The sequence below is a fragment of the Schistocerca piceifrons genome, chromosome X (genome assembly GCF_021461385.2).
Source record: "Schistocerca piceifrons isolate TAMUIC-IGC-003096 chromosome X, iqSchPice1.1, whole genome shotgun sequence".
Taxonomy (NCBI): Eukaryota; Metazoa; Arthropoda; class Insecta; order Orthoptera; family Acrididae; genus Schistocerca; species Schistocerca piceifrons.
Genome location: NC_060149.1, coordinates 126,448,928 through 126,467,778, shown reverse-complemented (window position 1 = coordinate 126,467,778; position 18,851 = coordinate 126,448,928). Strand labels below are relative to the sequence as shown.

The 18,851-nt window shown below is 41.6% G+C and overlaps 1 protein-coding gene across 1 annotated transcript in view; it reads left to right on the top strand.

The window, feature by feature from the left end:
- LOC124721504 (tyrosine-protein kinase transmembrane receptor Ror-like) overlaps positions 1–18,851 on the top strand; it is a 132,274-nt gene that overhangs the window by 107,963 nt on the left and 5,460 nt on the right. Inside the window, exon 8 of the mRNA XM_047246520.1 lies at positions 8,526–8,746. Within this exon, the coding sequence (XP_047102476.1) occupies positions 8,526–8,746 (221 nt within the window). The remainder of the gene's footprint in view (positions 1–8,525; positions 8,747–18,851) is intronic.

Sequence of the window (18,851 nt, the reverse complement as noted above, 5' to 3'; positions counted from 1 at the left end):
TGAAAGGAACCTGATTGGTATACCATCTGGACCGGAAGACTTGCCTTTCTTAGGTGATTTGAGTTGTTTCGCAACGCTTAAGATATCTACTTTTGTCACACATGCTAACAGCTGTTCTACCTTTGAATTCTGGAATATTTACTTCATCTTCTTTCGTGAAGGAATTACGGAAAACTTTATTTAGTAACTCTGCTTTAGTGGCACCATCATCTGTAACATTTCCATTGCTATTGCGCAATGACGGTATTAACTGTTTTTTGCCACTGGTGTACTTTACATACGACCGGAATATCTCTGGGTTTTCTACCATATTTTGAGACAATATTTCATTGTGGAAAGTATTAAAAGCATCTCGCATTGACATCCACACTCAATTTCGAGCTTTCGTGAAACTTAGCCAGTCTTGGGGATTTTGCATTCTTCTGACTGTCACTCTTATATCCCTGCAACCAAAAAGCCTGCTATCTTTGATTCAGTGGCACTCTTGTGCAGTGAATATATTAGACCATTCAGTATGTTTCATGGCTCCAGTTTCAAAAAGGTAGCCCAAGCACTCATATCTGTAGGAGCTGAAGTGGCTTGTGACAATGATGTGGAGGCGATACTCTGTCATCTGACTGCATTTAGGAATAGAGTAAATGTAACTGCGGATGCTATTAAACAGGTGCTGGTTCCACTGGCTGCTATTACTGATAAGAGCCTCTTTCCAAACTGGTATGTGGATGGATGATACACATAAAATAACTACACTACAGTGACTGTATTCACTATTAGATGAATGTTCTGTGTGAAGTACAGAGTACTGTTCACCACTCCATTTCGTGATGAGGGTGGGGGGAACCAGCAGTTAACATCTTATCGGAGTTTGTTCACTGTTACAAGTCCTTGACAATTTCTGAGGACTTAATGAAGTTAGCACCTTTCATAACAGATCAATCCTGAAAGATGTCACAAAACTTCCTTACACTTATCATAGTTTGAGAAATTGACTCAAACATACTTTTTAAGTCAGAGTTTTCAACATCGCAGCCAGAGCTAACTCATGTAGGAGAGACAGTAAACTTGGGTAAAGCAGTAGTGGCATAACATGCTACTTTCAGTTTGGGATACTTTGATCGAGATTAAGGAATTGCTCCAAAAAAAAAGAAGAAGAAGAAGTTGTTAATTAGACCTAAGACTATAGATGAGCATACCCTAAATAAGCTTGCCATGTTCCTTAGGCCAATCAAAGAAGCTAATAATGATCTAGAATGTGACAACTATCCACTTCCCCATTTAGTACTTTTGTGCAGTGTAAACTTTTGGATGAGCGCTTGAGCCCTAATAAATTAGATAGTGATGCCATAGAAATACTTCTATTAAGATGCAGAACTTACATGAACAGAAGTAATGATAAGGTTAAACTACCTGGTACCCCAAGATCGCAACATTTTTTTGTCCCCCATATATCGTGATATGTTGATGCTGAGCACTGAATACTGAGATAATGTTTTCAAAGAGGTTGGTGTTCTGTGTCCAAATATTTCAGGTTAGTGAATGACTGTTGTTGTTGTTGTTGTTGTTGTTGTGGTTTTCAGTCCTGAGACTGGTTTGATGCAGCTCTCCATGCTACTCTATCCTGTGCAAGCTTCTTCATCTCCCAGTACCTACTGCAACCTACATCCTTCTGAATCTGCTTAGTGTATTCATCTCTTGGTCTCCCTCTACGATTTTTACCCTCCACGCTGCCCTCCAATGCTAAATTTGTGATCCCTTGATGCCTCAAAACATGTCCTACCAACCGATCCCTTCTTCTAGTCAAGTTGTGCCACAAACTTCTCTTCTCCCCAATTCTATTCAATACCTCCTCATTAGTTACGTGATCTACCCACCTTATCTTCAGCATTCTTCTGTAGCAACACATTTCGAAAGCTTCTATTCTCTTCTTGTCCAAACTAGTTATCGTCCATGTTTCACTTCCATACATGGCTACACTCCATACAAATACTTTCAGAAACGACTTCCTGACACTTAAATCTGTACTCGATGTTAACAAATTTCTCTTCTTGAGAAACTCTTTCCTTGCCATTGCCAGACTACATTTTATATCCTCTCTACTTCGACCATCATCAGTTATTTTACTCCCTAAATAGCAAAACTCCTTTACTACTTTGAGTGTCTCATTTCCTAATCTAATTCCCTCAGCATCACCCGACTTAATTCGACTACATTCCATTATCCTCGTTTTGCTTTTGTTGATGTTCATCTTATATCCTCCTTTCAAGACACTGTCCATTCCGTTCAACTGCTCTTCCAAGTCCTTTGCTGTCTCTGACAGAATTACAATATCATCGGCGAACCTCAAAGTTTTTACTTCTTGTCCATGAATTTTAATACCTGCTCCGAATTTTTCTTTTGTTTCCTTTACTGCTTGCTCAATATACAGATTGAATAACATCGGGGAGAGGCTACAACCCTGTTTCACTCCTTTCCCAACCACTGCTTTCCTTTCATGCCCCCCGACTCTTATAACTGCCATCTGGTTTCTGTACAAATTGTAAGTAGCCTTTCGCTCTCTGTATTTTACCCATGCCACCTTCAGAATTTGAAAGAGAGTATTCCAGTTAACATTGTCAAAAGCTTTCTCTAAGTCTACAAATGCTAGAAACGTAGGTTTGCCTTTTCTTAATCTTTCTTCTAAGATAAGTCATAAGGTCAGTATTGCCTCACGTGTTCCAACATTTCTACGGAATCCAAACTGATCTTCCCTGAGGTCGGCTTCTACCAGTTTTTCCATTCGTCTGTAAAGAATTCGTGTTAGTATTTTGCAGCTGTGACTTATTAAACTGATAGTTCGGTAATTTTCACATCTGTCAACACCTGCTTTCTTTGGGATTGGAATTATTATATTCTCCTTGAAGTCTGAGGGTATTTCGCCTGTCTCATACATCGTGCTCACCAGATGGTAGAGTTTTGTCATGATTGGCTCTCCCGAGGCCATCAGTAGTTCTAATGGAATGTTGTCTACTCCCGGGGCCTTGTTTCGACTCAGGTCTTTCAGTGCTCTGTCAAACTCTTCACGCAGTATCTTATCTCCCATTTCGTCTTCATCTACATCCTCTTCCATTTCCATAATATTGTCGTCAAGTACATCGCCCTTGTATAAACCCTCTATATACTCCTTCCACCTTTCTGCCTTCCCTTCTTTGCTTAGAACTGGGTTGCCATGTGAGCTCTTGATATTCATACAAGTGGTTCTCTTCTCTCCAAAGGCCTCTTTAATTTTCCTGTAGGCAGTATCTATCTTACCCCTAGTGAGACAAGCCTCTACATCCTTACATTTGTCCTCTAGCCATCCCTGCTTAGCCATTTTGCACTTCCTGTCGATCTCATTTTTGAGACGTTTGTATTCCTTTTTGCCTGCTTCATTTTCTGCATTTTTATATTTTTCTCCTTTCATCAATTAAATTCAATATTTCTTCTGTTACCCAAGGATTTCTATTAGCCCTCGTCTTTTTACCTACTTGATCGTCTGCTGCCTTCACTACTTCATACCTCATACCTCAGAGCTACCCATTCTTCTTCTACTGTATTTCTTTCCCCCATTCCTGTCAATTGTTCCCTTATGCTCTCCCTGAAACTCTCTACAACCTCTGGTTCTTTCAGTTTATTCACGTCCCATCTCCTTAAATTCCCACCTTTTTGCAGTTTCTTCAGTTTCAATCTGCAGTTCATAACCAATAGATTGTGGTCAGAATCCACATCTGCCCCAGGAAATGTCTTACAATTTAAAACCTGGTTCCTAAATCTCTGTCTTACCATTATATAATCTATCTGATACCTTTTAGTATCTCCAGGATTCTTCCAGGTATACAACCTTCTTTTATGATTCTTGAACCAAGTGTTAGCTATGATTAAGTTATGCTCTGTCCAAAATTCAACAAGGCGGCTTCCTCTTTCATTCCTTCCCCCCAATCCATATTCACCTACTATGTTTCCTTCTCTCCCTTTTCCTACTGACGAATTCCAGTCGCCCATGACTATTAAATTTTCGTCTCCCTTCACTACCTGAATAATTTCTTTTATTTCGTCATACATTTCATCTATTTCTTCATCATCTGCAGAGCTAGTTGGCATATAAACTTGTACTACTGTAGTAGGCATGGGCTTTGTGTCTATCTTGGCCACAATAATGCGTTCACTATGCTGTTTGTAGTAGCTAACCCGCACTCCTATTTTTTTATTCATTATTAAACCTACTCCTGCATTACCCCTATTTGATTTTGTATTTATAACCCTGTAATCACCTGACCAAAAGTCTTGTTCCTCCTGCCAACGAACTTCACTAATTCCCACTATATCTAACTTTAACCTATCCATTTCCCTTTTTAAATTTTCTAACCTACCTACCCGATTAAGGGATCTGACATTCCACGCTCCGATCCGTAGAACGCCAGTTTTCTTTCTCCTGATAACGACGTCCTCCTGAGTAGTCCCCGCCCGGAGATCCGAATGGGGGACTATTTTACCTCCGGAATATTTTACCCAAGAGGACGCCATCATCATTTAATCATACAGTAAAGCTGCATGTCTGTAATGACTGTAGACATTAATATTCTTTGCTCATGCAACATGATTGTGAGTGAATGTTGCTACAAATTGCGACATCCATTTTTTCTAGTTAATCGTGGTTCTCACGAAAGAGCGCCAGGGCCATCAGAATTGCGACAGCTGTTGAAGTTCCAGAGGTGTGCAAGAAGTCTGGACCATCAGACAAACATCACGAAGTATTGTTGTACCTCCCACTCACTGCTACTGAAAAACATGCAGAGGTGGAAACTGATATTGTTGGATGGTGGAAAGAACATGACACAACAATTCTGTCTCTAGGTACTCTCTCTGGTTAAGAGCATACTAGGTATTCCAGCCTCAAGAGGATCTAGTGAGACGAACTTCAGTGCTCCACGCTGGGTTGTTACTGAACATCGCAGTCATCTGAACCCTAATGTTGTGGATGACGTTTTACTTTTTCAAAGTTAAAGTGATCTGAAACTTCCTGGCAGATTAAAACTGTGTGGCAGACCAAAACTTGAACTCAGGACCTTTGCCTTTCATAGGCAAGTGCTCTACAAACTGAGCTACCCAAGCACGACTCACACCCTGTCCTCACAGCTTTACTCCTGCCAGTATATCGTCTCCTACCTTCCAAACTTCACAGAAGCTCTCCTGTGAACCTTGCAGAACTAGCACTCTTGGAAGTAAGGATATTGTGGAGTTACCCCATACTGGCAGAAGTAAGGCTGTGAGGACTGGGCGTGAGTTGTGCTTGGATAGCTCAGCTGGTAGAGCACTTGCCCGCGAAAGGCAAAGGTCCCGAGTTCGAGTCTCGGTCCGGCTCACAGTTTTAATCTGCCAGGAAGTTTCATATCAGTGCACACTCCGCTGCGGAGTGAAAATCTCATTCTGAAAAGTGATTTGTTAAATAATTTTGACAGAGATTAATTTATGGTGATACTATACAGATATTAAAGTTAACATTATGACATTATGTTATTTAAATTTAATGATCCTTTCCAGCAGTTTCCTAGAAACATCTCCACATCTTCATATTCTTGTACTGTTGTCTTGGACTCGATAATTTGTTGAGAGAGAGTGAGAGTGAGTGTGTGTGTTCGCGATTGCGTGAACAGATCAGTATCAGTAAGTAACCAGTGACCCCCCCCCCCCCCCCAAATTCATGCTGGTTATCTATGGCTGGATGACATGTCAGATTTGGTGGTAATATATTATGTACACAAATTGTCATCGTGCATCAGTCTATCTGTCAGTGAAACAGTATCAAAATCCCTACAATAGCTTCTGAGATTATTCTTCACATACAGGCAGAAAACCGTGACGAGGGACTTCAGATAGTCGTCATCCCATGTGCGATTAGCTGCAGCGCTGTGAGTCGTTGGTTATACTCGCGAACTTGTGTACAGGCTCTCCTTTCCGTGGTGGCAGAGTATAGCTGTACCCGACAACAGACTTAAGTGGCATGTTGTTGGTTACAGGGGCTGCTATGGAGACTTGAGAGTCCAGTCTCTGAGCACACGGAGATGATGAGTTTGGAGGTGATGTCAGAGGACCCAGTGGCAAGTTTAAAGCGAGTTCACGGAGCGCGTTTCTTATCTCTGCTGTGCAGTACCCTCAAAGGTGCCATCCCAATAAGGATGTTTTTCATCACCTGAAGCAATGCCTTTGGGAAACTGGTAATCTTTGTCCGCAAGTAATGGACAGAGGTCATCCAAGGACTAGACATACTCCACAAACAGATGACGCGATTCTTGTAACCTTTCACCAATCATCTTGGCGAAGTACCCATGGTATTAGAGGGTAGTTACAGATATATCGAAGACTGGTTGTTGCTGTGTTGCACAATGAAAAACTGCATCCATATCATTACACATTAACTCAACACCAGCAGCCAGAAGACCACTTTCAATGAGTACAGTTTTGTGGATGGCTTGTGCACCAAGTGGAAGATAATACAAATTTTGTAAGTAACATGATATATAATGATGAATCTAGCTTCACTCATGAAGGTATTTTCAACCTCTACAATAGCCATTATTGGTCAGTACACAACACATGTCACCCATGAACATGACTTGCAGCCATGCTTTGTCATAAACCTTTGGGCTGAAATCGTGGGCGGAGTGTTTTTGGCCCCTTACCTATTGCCAGACAGATTCAGTGGGCCCCTGTATTGTATGTTTCATTGCCTGAGACATTAGAAAATGTTGAACTTGATATTCAATGACACTTATGATTTCAGCGTGATGGTGCACCTCCACACTTTGGAATGAATGTGCCTAACTATTTAAATGAAGCATTTTGAGGGAAATAGATTGGTCATGTAGGTCAAATGTTCTGGCCTCCATGTTCCCTGCACCTTAATCCACTATATTCTTATTTGTGGAGACATTTAAAGGGACAGGTTTATAGTACTCCACCCATGGATGATAGTACTCCACCCATGGATGTACACAACATAACTTGCATGCACGTCACTTTGGCAATGGTGGATGCAAGTGTGGTGCATAGGATCTAGCCAAGTATGATGCAGGAAGGGGCAAAGTGTTTGCAATTGCAAGGTGGCCGCATTGAGCATCTTCTATAAAGTGAATGTTGCTCGTGTGCGTCAGTACTGGCAGTGTAAAAATAAGCCTGGATGTCAAACGTATAGTACTGAATTATCGGGAATGTGCAGTCTAATTTAGCCTTTCTGTCATATTTTTTGTACCTTATTGCATACAGGCGATGTTACTGTTTCCACTGTTATTTTCTATTGGCTTTGTGTCATGGACAGAACAAAGTGGTTGTTTATGTCTGTAAGAAGTGCACGTTATATCTTAATCTTTAAATGAAGTTAACAGGAACAGAAAGAAATACACAAGATACTGCATTGTGGGTGTTTAAATTGGATACAGTTTGATGCTTTAACCAAAAAAAAAAAAATTGTTTTTCACAAACTTGACGAGCCTGCATATCCATTCCCCACATCATTGTCTTATCTCACTGAGCAGGGCAGAGTTCATGCTACCTGTTCTGGCCACACTGCATGCAGTTAGTGTTGCCAGAGCCTTGTTTTTTAAATCAATATCTATTAAACTTATTGGCAAGACTAGGTTTTGCCAGATATACTTTTGTCTTGAATTAGCATGAGAAATCGCAAACTCATCGCCGAGTGCATTTTTTCGCCACCCTGTATATTTCTGTGTTGGAAATACTGTATACACAAAAACATCATGTTTACGTACAATGATAACAAACATGGAAGCAAATTTTTTAAGCCCTCACATTTGGATTTCCTGTTTTAACTTGTATAGCAATCATAGTGAATTTTTGTCATTCCTTACAGGACATGTGGGAGATTACAACTCTAGCTGCACTTGTCATTCTTACTCCAACCAGAGACCATGTGTGCCATAAATCCCTAAATCACCATACAGTTATATACTGCTGAATGAGTTGCTGTGGTTTAAGGAGCAAGTTATGAAAAGTTTAGATTTCTCGCATTTCTCAGTTGTTTAGGAACTGTTATCTGATAATATTTTCTGCCATAAAATTGACTCAACAATAACAGCATAACATGTATTGCTTTCATGAACTCAGTTGAGATGTTTGTTATAACAGTTGGGCCTTTTATATAATTTTGATGATGATATTTTTTACATAACTGTGCAAAACTTAACCTGTTTGAGGTCTTGAATAAACAGTACTCTACATGTGTTAATTTGCACACTGAGACACTATATACTTGATGTTCACTTATCTGACTTGACTTAATTGCAGTGTAAGAAACCAAATGGAGAAATCTCATGTAGAAACATTATTCAAAATTGACTGAACTAAATGTATCCGATCTTATATGCTTGAAGGAAGTTGAATCCTCATTTGTCAAACAATACATAATGTCTTATGTTTAATTTGTTTCTTCTCTGTAGGCTAAGATGTTTCATATTCAAAAGTAGATTTGTCTGGAGCAAGCTTTAATTTTTCAGGGAAAGTTTATAAAGGGGAGGTGACAACCGGTGATACTGGTGATACACCTTTGCTTGTCGCAATAAAAACTCTGAAGGAAAATGCTACTCCAAAGACACAGGCAGACTTTAGAAGAGAGGTGGAACTAATGACTGATCTACGGCATTCCAATATTGTATGTCTACTTGGAGTTGTTATGAGGGGCGAACCACTATGTATGTTGTTTGAGTACATGACACAGGTGAGTGATTGAGTTATAAATTAAATATATTGTTTGTATTTTGTGCCACTTATAAAAACTGGTTTTGCTTTGTGTGTGCAGAGTCTTCAGATGGAATGTACTGTATATCTGAAGAACAAGAAATGCATTAATTTTACCTATCATAATTTTTTTAAATGTAAAACTTTCTGAACATGGAAAAAAATAGTATATTTGACACTGCTAGGAACGGGATTGTATCAGTAGTCAGAAAAAAGTAAACCCTGCCTATATTATTTCATGTTCTTATGTTTCTAGCACAACTGAAATTAATTCTCATCACAGACTGCAGTTAAAGTGTTAGTCAGTAGATGGTATGGACATGCTGAAGGAGCATGTGTATTTGTTTCTTTTTTGCCGATCTATTCAGCAACACATTTAAGCCCATGTGTGCTTTGTTGTGTCAACATGACAAGCTGCAATTGACTGATGATGAATGCTCATGATGATGTTGCATACCAATTTGAGAATGATATGAAATATTTTCAAGAAAAAGTTCAAGTACTTCAGTAAATAGTGTTTGGAGCAAAATTCGTGGTGTTTTTAGTCATATTTGAGTTGAAAGTGGTTGCAGTTCAAAATTCCATTGTGATTTCATTTTCAGATATGACTTACAGTAGATGCAGAAGAGAAGAGTGGTCCTTAAGAGACAGCAGGAACGAGTAGTGGCATTATTACTTAAAATTGTGTGATAACTTGAGCAATTTCAGTGTTGGTCAAACTCCTATGTACAATCAACTGGAACCCATTTTCTTAGAAAAACTGAGACTACTAGCAGTAATGTATTTTAGAGTGCCCCTTTAGTCATACTTCATGTAGAAAAGACAGTACAAAACATTGATACATTTGGAATGCTGTATCATTGTTGAGATGTGAGGCTATGATTTCTCTGAAAGTCAGATTACCATACGTACTGCCTAAACTATAAACAGATGGATCTGCAGTCTTTGATCAGCTGATAGATGTAAATGTTGACAACACTGTGGGATTCCAGTCACAAAATTAATGAATGGATAGGCACTTCTACTGCACGTCAGTCATAAATTTCTCAGTAACAGCCAAAGCTGCAGAGTACAAGTCCTCCATATTTGTCTGTGGTTTTCCATACCATTTCCAAAAAGAGAGATTTGATTGCTTGTCGTCTACTATTGTAATTATCATATGCACAACCATCTGTAGTTAAGTTGCAGATGTAGGCAATGGAATTTAATTAGTAGCATGTTGACATCTCGTATGAATTGCATCTCAACATTTTTTATGCATGTTTGATGACTGTAGTGAAGAACCCCTAGAAGCTTGCATTTAATGGCCCATTCGTGATTGTGAAATCACGAATGCCACCTTTCACAAAACTGCTTGATAGGCAATAATACACAGGTAGTTAAGCATGCTCCTTAAAATGCTTTCATGGTATGGTATCACAACAGGGTATTAATCAGGCACCGTATTGCACAAATTGCCATAAAACTATTATTATGTGAACTACCCGTGGGGTCATGTTTACTTCATATTTCACTCATAAAACATGAATGAAACTGGATTACCTAACGTCAGGCACACCACCACCACCACCACCACCACCACCGTCACCACCAGTAAGTTTCTTGGTTTCACAGATGGGAAAAACAAACATTTAATGTTGTTTCTATTGAGGATTCTTACAATTCTTGAAAATTTACTGCTGAAGTGTAGTAAGAAGGCTGTGATTATGGATGCTTCCATTGCTCGATTTTGTTCCCTGGGCTAGTCTGAACAGCCATCCTGTCAGAAAACTGTCATTGGATGTTGAAACTCATGTCGCAGGCAGGAAGGGAAAGGTTGCAGACTCACTGAAGTAGGTTTCACAGCTTGCTGCCATGCTGTTCAGTGTCGTGAGAACTTATAGCCTGCAAATATACATCAGTGTGAACTGGCCTTTTAGTACATGCTTTGTGCCAGTGTTTCATTTGGCTTACTTTGTACATAAATATCCAGAAAGGGTAATACACAACATTTTTCCACCTGTATTGTAACTAGAACATTTGGACAGTGCAAAATGAAATGCTTCAGAAACATCGATGGCCCTTTGGCTCCAAAAGGTCGCATCATGTATGAGTTGTTGGTGTACTGCCAAAAGCAGAAAGGTTTTCGGGCTGTCAGCTGTAGTGATTTTACTTTTGAGTCCTCCATAAAATAGTTGGCATTCTCAGGAGACAGAGGGTGTCCCAACGGAAGCCCACGTACTCACCGGAAGTACTGGTTGTTGGGTACGAAGTATGTTAAGTTAAGCACATGTTTGAACAGTGCCATAATTTCCTCCTCAGATGGGCTGCCAGTGAGTTCCAAGGAGACTTATAAAGGACTTTTGTAAACAAAGATACTACATTGAAACTAACATAGAGATCCAGTGGTTGTAATATGTTTTCAGGTGACCTATGGAGTCCTCAAACTTCCCGATGATGTGACTGAATTTGCCCAAGAGGGGTTCCAGTAGTGATACACACTGAGGTAACAAAAGTCATGAGGGCCCCAGGAGCTCAGCATTTGATTACTGGGTATAGGCTTGGCAACCCCGGGTTCCTGATCTGGGGACTGGTAAGCACCACCAGTCCTCTGTTACCATAAGCTCTGGGTATGCTTTAGTGACCACCGTGGGGTGCGGCGGTGGAATGTAATGTGTTTAGGAGAAGGGGCCTTGGCTTCACCACCTGTACCATGAGGAAGGTACACACCTCTATAAAAAAAACCTTGACCACAAGGTATGCTACATGCTGTTGAGGTGAATGGCTTTTGAGCTAAAAGTCTCTAGCAGGCAACCTCTGGGGAACCTGCCTCTCCCAGTTGTACAAGGCTTACTCAGGCATGCAGCACTCTGCATGGGTCAACAGTTGTTCCCTAGCATCTTACGGGATCCGTATGGAATGGTCTCATCAAACTACTACTCCTGACTATAATTGTACCATCAGGTAGTACCTACACATACTCATAAAAGAGAACTCCACTGGTCAGTCCTCCTTAGAAGTAGTCTCAGAATCATAGTAAGAGGGTATTAGTATGCCATAACACTTTCATTCTAATCAAGAGAACAGGGGGAACCTTTGAGAAGATCTCCTCTTTCTATGTTCACAAGATATTGGAGGGTATTGCTGGGTCCCTAAAAAGTGTCAAACGACTTCGTAATGGAGCACTTCTAGTTGAAAGTGCTAATTCAAGCCAAGTATCTAAGCCTCTGGGGTGTAAGGCCTTATGTGACTACCCAGTCGAGGCTGAGTTGCATAACGCCCTTAACTTTAGTAAGGGCATAGTTACCTGCTTCAATATAATGGTGAAGGACCCTGTGGAGTTCGTGAAAAATGGAAAAATATGAGCATCACGGAAGTGCAGAACTGTATGAGAAGAGTCAGTCGCACATTGGAAAAACCTGCAAGATTTATTCCAATGTTTAGTACTCCAAAATTACCTGAACACATCCTTGCAGGCTATATTTTTCTTAACGTTCGCCCATTTGTTCATAACACAATGTGATGCTTCAGATGTTAAAGATTTGGCCATACCAATATGGGATGTAATGGGAGTGCTAGGTGTGGCAATTGTGGAGCCTCAGCTCATGAATCAGGAAAATTTTGTACATTTCCTCTGGAATGTATAAAGTGCTCCGGGGATCACCCAGTGTGGAACAGGAAGTGTGAGGTTTACAATAAGGAAAGGGAAATTCAGGAGCTGAAAGTCGAGACACCCATACCCTATGGTGAAACTAAAAAAGCTTTCAAAGCTATGCAACCTCCAGTTTGTGCTACTTCTTTTGAATCAGCTCGTAAGAAACCAATTGCCAAGTGCCTCCACACAAATCAGACCGCAGATTCAAGTATGAGCACATAAACTTGTTGGTGTGCCTGTGGGGGAGACGCTACACTTGAACCAGAAATCATTGGGAAGCCGTCGGCAATGGGTTTACCACCTAACCCTTATACCACTGCCCACCATCAGAAGCCTGCTAAGCTGTTCCTTCAACCGAAGCAACCAACTCCCACCGTAAGTAAGGAAAAAGTCCTTCAAAAACTAGTTCTAAGTCAAAGAAGGAGGCAGTTAAATTTTCATATCAGTGAGCTCTCTCCCCTTCAGATGGGGTCTATGCTCTTGAGGATATGGACTTCCGATCGAAGGAATCAGGAATCGGCCAACGTTCCCCTGACCTCCACAGTAAATCACTGCCTCCAAGTGAGACAGACAAGACCAACCATCTGCAATCAATGACTCCCACAGGGACTACTGTGTTGCGGTGTAATTTAAATGGATACCGATCACATTTGGAAGAATTACAGCTCCTGTTCCAGAAGAAACTGTTCTGCATCTGCTTTCAAGAGACTTATTTGAAAGTCACTGACCCACCTGCATACAGGGTTACCACCCTTACAGGAAGGATGATATTACTGGAGATGAGGGTAAAGTTGGAGGGCTGTTTTCATTGATGACAGATGCTGTTCCTCTCCCTTCACTTTTACAGTGGCCATACAAGCAATTACCATGAAAGTTGTAGCACCACTTAACATCACAGTGTGTTCTTTATATCTTCCACCTCATGATGCTTTAGATGCAGACGTACTGACAGAACTCTTCCGGACACTGCCACGCCCATTCCTCCTTGTGGGGCACTTCAGTGCACACAATGTGCTGTGGGGCTCAGCTGCCACTTGCTCCAGGGATTGAATGATCGAGTGACTCATCCATTCTGAGAATATCTGCTTTTTGAATGGGCATGAGTTGACACGTTTCCACAGCTACAGTGTCTTTTTCTTTGTTTTCATCCCCTCTTGGACAGTGGCTGTCAGAAGACCACAAAGACGGATGATTTCAAAGGGCAAACTGGTTGCAGTTTAGTCAGCAGGCTATTTTTGAGCAAAAGGGTTTTGTACAGAGATGGTGACCCATATCAGTTGTGAGATCCAGTTGGCCACCACAGAGTCCATCCCCCAATCTAATAACCACCTCATACAACAGCTTGGATCTTAGTGGAACGACAGCTGTTGCTCAGAAATCAGATCAAGACAAACAGCTCTGTGAACATCAAACACCATCCAACTATAGGAAACCGTAATGCCTTCAAATCTGCAAGAGCACATGGGAGGCAAGTGATAAAAGAATGAAAAAGGGCTTCCTGAAAGAAATTGACAGCTTCCATTAATTGGTCCACTTCCATTGTGCAAGTTTGGGAGTCAACAAGGTGGATTTCAGGCAAGGGCAGTACACGTCCCCTTATAGCCATGTCAGTAAATGGGGTTTTGGTGGATGCTCCAGAAGATATGGCTCAGGTTTTAGCTGAACACTTTTTTAACTGTCACTGTGTCAGCCAGACAAGCTCCTGCTTTTCAGGTGTTCCGTATGAATGTGGAGATGAGGAAGCTCCATTTCTTCTTGCGTATTGAGGAAGTGTGCAACTTTCAGTTCTCCATGTGAGAACTGGAATCAGCTCTGTCTGCAACCAGAAACACTGCTCCAGAATCTGATGAGATCCGTTATGCCCATGATTCGTCATCTGCACCCTGAAGTGAAAGGACAGCTCCTGTCTTGTTTCAATCAGATCTGGTTTGATGGACAGTACTCCATGACTTGGAAGGAGACAATATTAATTCCATTCTGGAAACCAGACAAGGACTGTAGCGCCCTTAACAGTCACCGGAGTGTAGCCCTTACCAGGTGTACAGGTAAAACTCTTAAATGCATGGTCAACTGCCACCTCGTCTGGCTACTTGAATCCCAAGATCACCTGAGCCGCTCCCAGTGCACTTTCAGGCACCACCATTCCACCCTTGATGACTTAAGTCCACTATATGCAGTGATACTGGAGTCCTTCTTACACCGAAACCATGTGGTTTGTGTGTTTTTTGACCTTGAAGAAGCATGCAACACTACTTGGAGGTACAGCATCCTTTGCCAACTTCATGTATGGGAACTATGTGGATGTCTGCCACTTCTTAACCAGTCCTTTCTCAAGGAATGATGTTTTCAACATCATGTCGGCGATGCCTTGTCTGACTGCTATGTTCAAGAGAATGGCGTCCCCCAAGGCAGTGTACTCAGTGGTTCGTTGTTTGCCATTGCTGTCAGTGACATTCACTCCACAGTCAGGAGCCCTGTTAAATGTTCTTTGTTTGTGGATGACTTCACAATCTTCTATTCTTTCTCCGATCTTATAGTGACAATGAGGCAGCTGCAGCTGACCATTAGGAGGCTGGAAACCTGGGCCAGAACAACTGATTTTTGGTTGTGCTAGAGAAGACTAAATGTGTTAATTTTAACTGTGCTCATCGAAGCTTTGATCAACAGTGCTCACAATGGGGGACAAATTTGACGTTTTCAAGAAACTGTGCCCTTCTTGGGTTTATTATTTGATTTCCAATTAACGTCGTTCCCACACCTGAAAGACGTACTATGGACAAAGGGCTTCCAGTCATTGAATATTTTGAAATGTCTTCGTGAAAAAACATGGGGAGCTGACAGGTCGCGCCTCCTGTAGTTTTTTAGGGCATTTGTTCAATCATGTTTAGATTATGGCAGCATGGTGTACACATCAGCCCATATTTCCTACCTCAAGATGATAGATGCTGTCCACCATGAGGGCATTCACATTTCGACTGGAGTCTGTTGGACTAGCCCATTTCAGAGTCTGTGTTTAGAGGCTGATGAACCATCACTCTAAATTTGTCAGTGTATCTGTTTTGCTCAACAGACACTGAAAATCTCAGTGTCACCTCAGCCATTGGCATTTAGTGTAGTGATCCAACCCAACTTTGAATGGCTGTTGAGAAATTAGCTTCATGCAACCAAGCCATTCGGAATATGTGCTACTGACTGTCTCAAAGATCTAGATCTGTCAGACCTCCAAATACAGAACCAGGGATGGAACATGTTACCGCATTGGTGTCTTCGACCTGTACTCCAGCTTACATTTTTACAGCTTTGTTTTCTTCCATTTTAAGTATGTACCACAGTTTTATTGTAGTTTATACAGATGAATCCCAGCAAGAGAATGTCCTCAGTTGTTCCGCTGTTTTCCCTGCAAAGTGCATCTTCCAGAACAGTTAATAAATTATGATGTGGAGCTATATAGCATTCTGATGGCACTGGAGAGGATTCACAGACATCACCATACAAGGTTTCTTGTCTGTTCCAATTCACTTAGTGCACTACAAGCACTTTACCAAATGTATCCAGTAGACCAGTTGATTCAGCTCATCCATATCTCCTTCGAGCAGTTGTAACACCGTGGCAAGGAGGTGATCTTTTGATCACATCGGGATACAGGTAAATATTGTGGCTGACAAAGCAGCCAAGGAAGCATGTCGGCATGGTGCTGTCCATCAATGTCCCATTCCTTTGCACACTATCATCTCATTTTCTGACAGACACATTATGCAACAGTGCGAGACGTAATGGTTGCAGGTGACAGGAAACAAACAGCGGTTGCTCAAATCGACCACACAGGCATGGCTGACATCATGTCAGCCTCACCATTGGAAGGAGGTTCTGCTTACCAGGCTGCACATCAGACATATCCCTTTAACACATGGCTTCCTTCTCCAGCAGGAGGATCCACCACACTGTTAAGTTTGTGGTGTACCACTTTCAGTTCAGCGTATTTTGGCAACATGTGTCCTGTATATTGATATTAGGGCAGCCCTCAGTCTTTATGGAGATCTGCCCACCATCCTCCCCACTATTGATTCCAGTTTTACAAGAATGGTGAAATTTTGTGAACTGTCGGGCCTAATCCCTAAATTGGTGGAGAAGGGAGGCATTCTTTAATACATTATAAACTGTGCCACTTGTGTGGACAGTCTTCCTCCTTACCTATGAGATTGTCATGCTGAGTTTTCATTAGGGCACTGATGACCATGATGTTGAGTGCCACTCACCTCAAAAAAATCATCATCATCATCATCATCATCATCATCGAAAGTCATGAGGTACCTCTTAACATTGGTTCGGACCTCCTTTTGCCTGTTGTAGTGCAGTAATCAGTGTGGCATCAACTCAACATGTCGTTGGAAGCCCCTGCAGAAATGTAGAGCCATGCTGCTTATATAACCATTGGTATTTACAAAAGTGCTGTTACAGCAGGATTTTGTGCATTAACTGACCTCTTGATTATGTCCCATAAATGTTCCACAGGGTTGATGTCAGGTGATGTCGGTGGCCAGATCATTCACTCGAATTGTCCAGAATGTTCTTCAAGCCAATTGCAAACAACTGTAGCCCAGTTATGTGACACAATGTCATCCACAAAAATTCCATCATTTTCTGGGAACATAAAATCCATGAATTACTGCAAATGGTCTCCAAATAGTCAAATATAACCAGAGGACCCACTCCATTCCATGTAAACACAGCCCACACCATAATGGAACCACCGACAGCTTGCACAGGGCCTTGTTCAGAACTTGGGTCCATGGCATCATAGGGTCTGCCTCACACTCGAACCCTACCATCACTTTTTACCAACTGAAATTGGGCTCATCTGACGATGCTGCCATGCTCTCAGTTGTTAAGTGAAGGTGTCAGCTACTGTGTTGTCCTTGATGAGAGGTAGTATCTACAATTTGGTATTCTCGGCAGACTCTTGACACTGTGGGTGTCAGAATATTGAATTCCCTAACAATTTCCAAAATGGAATGTGCTGTTAATCTAGCTCCAACTACCATTCCACGTTCAGAGTCTGTTGATTCTCGTCATTCGGTCATAAGCATTTCAGAAACCTATTCTCATGAATCACCTGTGTACAAATGGCAGCTCTGTCCATGCACTGTCCTTTTGTACCTTGTGTACACGATACTACCATCATCTGTATAAGTGCATATTGCTGTCCCATTACTTTCCACCTCAGTGTAAAGCGTTTAGTTACAAAATAGGTGGATGTTCCAGTGTTAGGTCCTGTGGGATCATGGGCAATCCAGCCTTACATAGCCTTAGCAGGCCATTATGACTTGGAGATACAGGAGCGTTCTGGCATAAACTCTTATTAAAAAGGTGGAAGGGAACCCTTGAGGAGGGCTAGGGTTTTCTTCTAAATCCTGCCAAATGTGTTTTTGTGTAATTGGTGGTGTGTAAAATCCTGAAGTAGTTCATACACTACACATTAATGTGACCACTGTCTATGTTCAATGTCAACTTGCATTAACCACTCACAGGTGGCAGATGGTGGCATTAGCAGGGGAGGGTATATAAAAACGTTCTGGGGTCACAGAAAAGAGTGCAGGTGTTGTCATAATGTGGAAACGGAGCCGTTTATCTGATGTCGAAAAGGAAAATATGACTGGTGTGTGGGCCAAGGGTGCAAGCATTTCTGAAATGGCCAGGTTTGTTAACTTTTCACACGTTGTCATGGCTAAAGTATACCATGCATGGCAAAATGGCAGTATTGAAAACCAGTGCCAAGGCAACTGAGATGCACCATGGACCATGGTGACAGGGATGAACAATGGTAGCAGAGATAAGTACAGGCGAATAGATGTGAACGATTGAGCAACAGGCTGCCCACGTGAACCAAAGGGCCACTAACAGTGTCTCCTCAATGACTATTCAGAGAATGTTGCTGCATATGGGTCTCCACAGCAGGCACCTGGTTCATGCACCCCTACTGACTGCCGTTCATCAGTGACGAAGGCTGGAATTTGCTTGCCAGTACCTCAACTGGATATTCACTGGCTGGATATAGGTGGCCTTTTCAGATGAATCATGTTTTATGCTCCATCAGCATAAACATCTGAAAGCAAAAACCCTTTAAAAATCATTGAAAGGATCCCGGCTGGAAGAGGGAGTGTTATAATGTGGGGAATGTTTTTGTGGCATTCCCTGGATAATCTCGTTATTTTGGAAGGCACACTGGATCAATACTAGTTCACATCTATCCTTGGGGATCAAGTTCAATGACCACCCATATGCGCAGTTTATTTTTTCTTGGCATGATAGTATCTAACAGTGGGACAATGCTATGTGTTACACAGCTTGCACTGTATGTGTGTGGTTCGAAACAAACTGTGATGAATTTTCTGTACTCCCCTGGCCATCAAACTCCCCAGATTTAAACCCAGTTGAGAATCTGTGGCACCAC